Raw genomic sequence first — 9,433 nt, 5'->3', positions numbered from 1 at the left:
TTTGTTGTTGTCGTATTGTGTGATCGGCCAAGATTGATTAAGAAAGAAGTTTTGAAAAATAAAGGTGGTGCATTTAATAAATGGATTCTTGAGATCTTTATGTGATCCAAATTGAGAAAGAAATTTCATTACGTGAATTAACTTAAAACGCACACAGGTTTTTTAATAAAGTTAAAGTTCAAACATTGATTACAACAGGATCCACGCCCTACCAATAATAATAACTCAATAGTATCATATTTTCTTATACTGCTCAGATGAACATGGTATGCTACAAAAAAAATTTATAAAATTTTGTGAGAATTTATTTCGAATTTTTTTAGTTACAAATATTTGTTTTTAAGTTACATACATGTCATCGTACAAAAAATAGCATGAATGAATCACTGAAAAACAACTGTTCCGATGTCTGTTTTGATGAACACATTGCTTAGTAAAATAACAGAATAATTCAAATTATAATGGGTAATATGATCATCACCGTTGTTTTTTTATCAATTCTAAAAACATTATTTGTAACCTTCACAAATAAATGGGGAAAAATAAATCATGAAACGCTATCATAAATGTAAATATTACAACATATAGATGACCATAAAGATTTGTTTTCTTAATGAATAAACAAATTGTCATTATTTGCATTATATGAAGGTCGTCGATTCTAAGTTTCTAACCAACAACCGGACGAAAAATCGTTTTCATGAAATAAAATAATAACGAATATATGACTAATCAGTGACAAACTCATCACTTGTTTACTTTATTAAAAATCATGAACGTGAAACTGCCTATTGGTCTTCCAATAAAAATATGAGTGGCACATTTGGTAGATAAACTCAACATGGATGGCTTTTTACATAAAGAAAAACAAATTTGCCTTAACCCAAAAGCCAAAGCCAAAGCCAAAGCCAAAGCCAAAGAGAAGAAGAAGAGTCTATAAATACGAAAAACCCTCCCCGCATTATTCTTCTCCCCTCCCCTTTATTCTCTTCCTCCCTACATTCTCGACTCTCTCTTTATTAGGGTTTAATTTTCAATTTTAATCCCCAAAATCTCATTTCTCCACAATTTTTTTTTTTTTTTTTTTTTTTTTTTTTTTTTTTTTTTTTTTTTTTTTTTTNATAAAAAAAATCTTCATCCTTGTGAAGATTTTTTCTTTCTCTCTCTCCTTCCTTTGAAGCTCATTTGAATCAGGTTCGAATTATTTTTTCTTTTTTTTTGGTTTTAGGATTGAATTAATTAATTTTCAACGTTTCTTGCTTAATCATTTTGAGATTTTTTTTGGATCTTGCTCAGTTTTGTTTTTCTATTTTTTATTTTCTCGCACTCTGCAGTTTTTTTAGATCTGTTTCTGTTTCCTCGTACATTACAATATTGGTTACTGCCAAAAAAAAAAAAACACAGTTTAAAACAGATTCGTCGTACTTGGAAATAAAACACACGCAAATCTGTCCGTACACCTAAAACTCTGCGCCTCAAAAAAAATTCGTAAAGTTTTAAAATAATAAATTAACACCTATATAATTAAGAAACAGATGCACCATCTTATATTTTCTTCTTAATCTGTAGTAGACGAGTTTTATAGTTTAGCTTCGAAGAAAATATAAAAAATCCAAGTGTTCTATCAGTATTGGAGACTGATTTGACGTTAAATGTTTTGTACTTTATTATTTTAGATGTATATATATACGTGTGATTTGTCAAATTCTCTCGAGTTATGTTTTACAATTACAAGTTTGTCGGTGTTCTCTTTTAATATTAGTAGACCTACCCCCATTAATAAAATTTGGGTTAAAAGATGTTGAAATTTCCGGTACTTGTCAAACTCACTTGTCTCACTTTTTTTTCTTTATTAACATGTAGAGAAAACTGATAGTAACATGAAGGTTACGACAAAACAAAACTACAAAAATTTCAACACATAAAACTTACTTTATTGAATTAAAAAAATAATAGTATTCAGTTGTAACAGAAAACATTTATTTTCCACTAATTTTTGTTTGAAATTCTTATAGAAGTTATATATTTACTGATTTCAAAACAAAGCATTAATAAAGGACCAATATATTTTACATTATAAATTACTTTGTTGATATGTTGGAGATTATATAATTTCTAACTGATTATAAAGTACTATGAACAATTGGAGATTATAATGATAAGGTAACGAAGAATCATTATATATGTTACTGAAAAGAGATTCAATATATTTTCCTGAGTCGTGTTTTTTCATTCTTCTTGTTAATCAGTTTTGTTTAATGGAGCTTTCGCCAACAAATAGTGACCAGAAAACAATGAAAGATGGTTTTTTATAGACAAACGAGTTGGATGAAGTTTTAGTTAAGATAAAGAAAGCAAAAAGAATAGTTCTTGCATTGAAGTATTGTTTAAACTTGTGGTTAATGAAGTTAAACTCAAACCACACATCCTCTGTTCTCAAAGATCAAGCTTCACCATCGGTTAACAAATCAAGACTCGGTATATCATCATCTAAATTGACACCTTCTGGTAGATTCATGATGGCTCAACAATTGAAGAAACCTGCGAAGCTCGATGATGTTAGGTCTAATGGTTGGTTAGATGCTATGATTTCATCTTCTCCACCGCGTAAGAAGCTTGTTAAAGATTTCAACGTCGAAGTAGCTCCAGAAAATGACTTTGCTCAACGTGCTTGGATGGTAATTACTTGTAGATGAAGTCTTGTCCATTCCTAATAAGTTTTTTTGATTCTCACCAAAATCTATTGTTTGGAATTGTGTGAACAGGTGAAATATCCTTCTGCGATTAGCTCGTTTGCACATATTGCTTCACAAGCAAAGAAGAAGAAGATTGCTGTATTTTTGGATTATGATGGAACTCTTTCTCCTATAGTTGATGATCCTGATCGTGCCATCATGTCTGATGCAGTAATTTAAAAGACCCTTTTGTTAATTACTTTACTTTGTTCTGTTTTTTTTTTCTTTGTCTACACTATGCTTAAAAGATGAATATTTTGTGGTCTTTCAGATGCGTTCTGCGGTTAAAGATGTCGCGAGTTACTTCCCAACCGCAATAGTTAGCGGTAGAAGCCGTGACAAGGTATAATCCTAAACCGTAAAACCGTCTCTTGTATTCATGGAATCATCCATTGATATATACATTTGTGGTTAATATTACAGGTTTATCATTTGGTAGGATTAACAGAACTCTATTACGCGGGTAGTCATGGAATGGACATAATGACTTCTTCTAATGATCCAAATTGTTTCAAATCTACTGACCAACAGGTTATAAAATGCATGATCCATTGACCGTGTTTTTGCTAAACGATGAAACATATTATAGCACGTTTTGTTGTGTCTATTAGGGAAAGGAAGTGAATCTGTTTCAGCCGGCTAGAGAATTCATACCGGTTATCGACGAGGTTTTTAGAACCCTTGTTGAGAAAATGAAAGATATTAAAGGTGCTAAAGTAGAGAACCACAAGTTTTGTGCATCTGTACATTACCGTAACGTTGACGAAAAGGTAATAAAAACAACATTTTGCTTTAGATTTTGATGAATTTGATACTAAAGATGTTTGTGTTTCTTTTAGGATTGGCCAGTTATTGCTCAACGTGTTCATGACCACTTGAAACAATACCCTCGTTTGCGTCTAACTCATGGGAGGAAGGTATGATTAAAGATACTTATAATTCTCATTTGTTTTCCAATTAACCCTTTACTCATTTTTGGTTATATAGGTTTTAGAGGTTCGTCCTGTGATAGACTGGAACAAAGGAAGAGCGGTCGAGTTTCTATTAGAATCTCTCGGTATACATTGATTGTTATAAATTCACTTTCGTAACTTCATGATCAATGATTGATCGTAATGTGATCAAAATCTTGTGTAGGACTAAGCAACAAAGATGATTTGCTGCCTATCTACATTGGTGATGACACAACAGATGAAGATGCATTCAAGGTATATTATATAGCTGATGTTAATTTCATATATATAGTTAACTTTGCTCACTTCTCCTTCCTCCACATCAGCATCCACCTAATCAATTTTTTTTACATAAAAAATACTTTTTTTTAATATTCATTCATAGCATATTTATTACTTATAATTAATAATAGTATACAATAAATAAACGAATTAACTAAAATTAATTAAATTATAAAATAGTATAAACAATAATATAATTTTTTAGTTAATAATAAAAATAATAACTATCTAAAAATGAATTAAGTAAAATAAATGAAAATTTTAAAATAGTAAAAATAATACTGTCAATTTGTTTTAGTAATAAAGTTATTATTAAAATTATAACCAAAAAATGATTATATTCCAAAATTTAGAATGGGTTAATGAGTTTTAGAATGTAAGTAAGATTTTAATGCATGGTGGAGTAAAAAAAACAAGTTATGTAATTGTATTTATAAAAATCTAAACATGAAAATAAAATTGAAGTGAAACATTAGTTTCTAAGAAACATTAGTTTCTAAGAAACATATACCATAAAGATTTATTATTAAATTTTACTTATAAGAAAGAAAAAATTAATTACTTAACTTAACCTAACTTAAAAAGTTTTGATCTAAAACAAAGACATTGTAAGGGGCATACTTTTTTTGGGAAAATTATGAAAAAATAATCTATCTAAAAAACAAAATCAATGGTCAAGAAATATAGAAAAATTATATATAAGTTGTTACAAAAAGTGGAATGTGATTTGTGTAGCATATCTCATAGGGTATATTATCAACTATAGTAATTCTATAACATGATATAAAACATTTATAACAAATATAACATATATATATATATATATATATATATATATTATCAAATGCTTTTAACCCAAAACATTAGTAAAAACAATAAATTTAAAGTACACTATGTTTCTTTTTTGTGAAGACGAAGCTGGAGTTGCATCACAAAATTAACATCTGCAAATAACATATGAAATTTTAGAAAAATATTTAACTTTGATTAGTGAATAGATATTCATTGTGGGGTTTAAACGTTTCATCATTTAATCATTCTTGACTTAGTAAGAAATTCTATTATGGCAGATGATGCATTTAGAATTCCTAATTGTAGCGACATAACATTAAAACTGTTCATAAAAATTTGTATATTCACATTTAATGTAGAATATCAATATGTTTAAATGGTCTCTATAATTAGGTCAATGATCGACATTGACGTTAGAACTTTTAAAATTATGTTTTCATGGGATACGAATATGGAATGAACTCTTTTAAAGATAAAAGGTCAGAAGATTGTCGGCAAAATTATTGCGACACTAGAAAATAAATATGTTATATATAGATTAGTAAAATAAGTACAACATTTATATAGATTTATCTTTTAATCTTCAAATTATATTTATATTCAATGATTCTTATTGATAAAAATTTTAACTAAAATCCAATGTAAAATCGTAAATAGATATAACAAAGAAAGATTATCTTCAAAAATATATATATATTGTATATCACTGAGTAAAGTAAGTTTAGTATTTATATAGATTTATTCTCAAAATTTGGAATGATTATATTTGAGTTCAACAATTTCTATTGATAAGAAATATTTTAAATCAAAATCTTGCGGGTATAAATTCTAGTTAATTATAGATAATGGTTATTATTTCTTAAATTGTGATTTGTCTAATCCAAAACAACATGATGAATCTTGCAGGTACTGAGAGATGGGAACCGAGGTTTTGGTATCTTAGTATCGTCTATGCCCAAAGAAAGCAATGCGTTTTACTCCCTTAGAGATCCATCCGAGGTAACAATTATTAAATCATTAACAATTTCAAATAGGTTAATGTATAAGTCTTATGTTATCTTGACGTGATGTGTTTTGTCCGTAATATGTTTACTTTTTCTGTATCTATGAGAAATTTGTTTGATTTGTAATAACTTGTTTTGCAGGTGAAGAAGTTTCTAAAGACTTTGGTGAAATGGGCAAAGTTGGAGAAGAACTCTACTGGATTTGATTAATATATTGGGATTCCTGATTGAATGCTTTAATTTACCTCTTTTTTGTTTGTTTAAATTTTCAGCTCTACTAGTTTTAGTCACAACTTCATTTATGATTTTTCATTTATCTCGTGGAAATTAAGTTGTTAAAGTTATATGTAAAGAGAGATGTGAATGTATTGCATAGTAAAGAAAGCAATACAAGGAAATTGATATAAGCTCAACCTACTTATAATTTTACAAATGGAACATGCATGTTTACGATATTAACTGCACGTTACAGTTGCCGTGAGTTTACTTAAGAAAATGTGTTTCCTCCTTAACTCGGTGAAAAAGTCCAAACGACAAAACACAGCCAGATCAGAGACGAAGGCAGTGGTTTAATTATCACCAATAGCTAAACGCAACCGTCATGTAGCCAAGTGATCTGAACGACTAGAGGAAGCGACAACATGGATGACTTGGAGGCTGAGAAGCTTTCTCTAGTTGGTAACTTGAGACACATGTGGAGAGATATGTTAGAGAGAGGATGGCATCGAGTAATCACAAATTTTTGAGAGATCCCAAAACGTATGCTTCCTCTTATATTGATGGGAGAAATGGAAATTATAAACTTTCAAATTTGGGATAATATTGATTAAATTATGGGGAAATTGGAAATAAAGGAGTTTTTTTAAAAACTTTTTCCATCTACAACTTTTTTAAAAAAGTTTGGTCAAATAGATTTTAGAGAAAAATTATAGTTTCTTTTGAAGATTGAAATTAAATTTTTAATTTTTATTAACTGAAATTAGAAGAAAAACAAGCAACCTTAAAAATAATTTTCCTTTTTTTCTTCACATTATAACCAAACAAAAAAAATTCAAAAACAAAATTCAAAAGTTGGGCTTATGGGCTTATTGGATCCATTTGTTCAAATATGAGTTTGGGTTTTGGGAAGGGAAGAAAAAAAATAAAAGTCGAGTGTTAGAGTTGTCTCCGCCGTCGTCGATGGTGAAACTTGACGAGAAATTTGGGTTCGTTGATTCTTCATCTGATTGCTCATCTTAGGGTTCTTGTTCGTTTTGGTCGTCGATTTTTGTGTTTTCTTTTTCTTCTAAATAAATCAAAATATACATTTTAAAATATATTAGAACATATCTAAACAATAAATACATAATCGTAACCATTTATTAATATTATTTTAAAAATATTTACTTTCCTTATTTCATTTATTTTCTTTTTATTTCTATGGCATTCTAAGTTTTTCAGATTCTAAATTCTAAATTATGTATGATATATCTTCTACTTCTTTTAGCATACATGGTAAAACATTGAAAATATATTCTGAATTGATGTTGAATGAACGAAAATGTATAATATATATTCTTAAGTTTGTAGAACAAACAAAATTCAGTATTCTGATGGTTTTAGAAAAAAAAACTCCGTCTAAACTTCGTAGAACATGTACGAACTGTAGAATGAATAATCTAAATGTTTCAGAACTTGAAAAAATCATAGAAAATGTTTTCTAAACATTTTAGATCAAAAATCATCAATATAAAAACTGATTTTTGACACCAAAATATTTTTTTTTCAAATTTTTTTTTTCACAGTTGTTTACTAACATAAGTTTTCTGTTTTTTTTCTTTGGTTTAAACTCTGAAAAACTTCATTATATCTATTAGTAGGGGTATTTTTGTCACAATTGATAATCTTCAAAAAAAACTCTTTTATATCTAATTTTCCCTTATATTATTAATTTCTGGAATTTTTGTTGATTTTTGTTGATTTAACCACTTATGACACATATTGTTAAATATACTGATAATAATATTTCTCGGTTTTAATCGTAAAAATAGTTCTCAATTCTAAATTCCACTGGTGTAAATTTTCCCAAGAGGAATGTTACTTTGAGGAAGCATCTAAGGGTTGATATATATATATATACGTAATTACGTATGCACCAGATTTTAGATTCAATTGTTAGAGAATACTTTAACCAACATAGTATTAGAATACAATCTAAATCATATTCAAAGTAAGTTTGTTATTCTCATGAAACCATGACCCGGCCCAAGGAGTCTCCAAACCAGAACAAAGTTCTGCAATGGACTGGACCCAAACGAATTAGAAAAGGTATGTCTTGACTTTAAATCATTTTTGAGAAAATCATTCCAAACACGACTACCAAAAGATAAACCATGATTCATACTGGACCACGTGTGTCCTCCCAACTTGTCAACTTGATCCAACTATACGTGTCTTATAATATGCATAATCTATATAGTTCTTCTAAACACACTTGGCAAATTATTATCTGGCAGATAATAAAAGATTTAGACAAAGTGAAATATGGTAATGCTCCTTTCTAGGTTAAAACTGTGTTATATATTGCAATGTTCGTGGTAAATATTTTTTTTCCACTGCAAATTACATAACATGTGATCACTGATCAGTAACTTAGTTATGCTTATCGTAAAACTGCAGATACTTCCAAATGATTCTTGGATCGCTGAAAGAATTTGCACAAACAACAAAATGAACTAGCCGTTGTAGTATATTTTATTTATTTATAATTTTAAATAACTAAATTCGTTGGGATGATTAATTCAACTACCACACACAAATCTTAGCTAAAGTTAGCTGTTGGTAATTACTTTACACATGTTCAACTAGTTGGCAGGTTTATTATTAATTTATTACAACTGCTCAATGTTAGAATAGCTCCATGCAAAATGTTTTTTTTTTCTTCTTTATTTCGACCTTTTTTAATTTCATTAATGTAGACAGAAATGTTAAGATGGAACCGGTAATGATTGTGTCTTTTATTTTATATATAGGTTAACGAATTTTCTAGTTCTGTATTTGTTTTCTTTTCACAATTCTGTTTTTTTTTTTGGGTTAGAATTGAAGGATACTTGAATCATTGAAAATTGAAAATACGTTCAAATTAAATTACGTTGCATATATTCGATTACAAGGTTTTAAATGGAACGAACTTATTCGCTTACGAAGGTATACCGACACTCTTTTGCAATATTATAGCTTTGGACGTTTTGGCAATTCACTGTTTTTACAACATGACGTGATGAAAACAAAACGATGTCATCCTCTCTCTAACATATCTAAAATTGGTGTGACTAAGAATTACTCTTAGAAAGTTATTACGCGTTAATACATAACTTAAGAAGATCTTTTCAGAACGATAAGCTTGAAAACAAAACGATGGAGATAAATTTTATCTTGATCATGCAATTAGAAAATGTTGATAAATACAAGGTTTTATACGAAATAAAAAAAATGAATGCAAAAAAATATGTGGATCCTATACAAATGTCATAACTCATATACATGGATGATGGATCAAATTTCATTTTTAAAAAATATATTTTCTTTTGAACAGAACCTGACCTGGGATGTTTTTATATTATCATCCGTCAACAACATGCAATTTTATATACTTCAACATAGAAGAAAATTCAAACTAGCTTTTATT

The 9,433-nt window shown here is 28.5% G+C and overlaps 1 protein-coding gene across 2 annotated transcripts; it reads left to right on the top strand.

The window, feature by feature from the left end:
• On the top strand, positions 1,122–6,164 carry LOC104737251 (probable trehalose-phosphate phosphatase F). 2 transcript variants are annotated; one of them, XM_010457382.1, is made up of 11 exons: positions 1,122–1,194; positions 2,250–2,678; positions 2,766–2,906; positions 3,007–3,078; positions 3,159–3,266; positions 3,347–3,505; positions 3,575–3,652; positions 3,723–3,792; positions 3,873–3,943; positions 5,669–5,761; positions 5,908–6,164. In XM_010457382.1, the coding sequence occupies exons 2-11, from the start codon at positions 2,403–2,405 to the stop codon at positions 5,974–5,976; spliced, it is 1,137 nt and encodes a 378-aa protein (XP_010455684.1). In that variant the 5' UTR covers positions 1,122–1,194; positions 2,250–2,402; the 3' UTR covers positions 5,977–6,164. The 2 variants fall into 2 exon arrangements, with proteins under 2 accessions (XP_010455684.1, XP_010455685.1); XM_010457383.2 differs by having other exon boundaries at positions 1,134–1,194; positions 2,513–2,678.

This window comes from Camelina sativa, chromosome 13 (genome assembly GCF_000633955.1).
Source record: "Camelina sativa cultivar DH55 chromosome 13, Cs, whole genome shotgun sequence".
NCBI classification, from domain to species: domain Eukaryota; kingdom Viridiplantae; phylum Streptophyta; class Magnoliopsida; order Brassicales; family Brassicaceae; genus Camelina; species Camelina sativa.
This window is presented reverse-complemented; position numbering and strand designations above follow the sequence as displayed.

What these genes read in the sequence shown, in the direction of transcription:
- LOC104737251 (XM_010457382.1), top strand. Translation starts at nt 2,403, where the DNA reads ATGAAGTTAAACTCAAACCACACATCCTCTGTTCTCAAAGATCAAGCT. An exon ending in TTGCTCAACGTGCTTGGATG is followed by an intron (nt 2,679 to 2,765) that starts GTAATTACTTGT and finishes TTGTGTGAACAG; the next exon opens with GTGAAATATCCTTCTGCGAT. An exon ending in ACCGTAACGTTGACGAAAAG is followed by an intron (nt 3,506 to 3,574) that starts GTAATAAAAACA and finishes TGTTTCTTTTAG; the next exon opens with GATTGGCCAGTTATTGCTCA.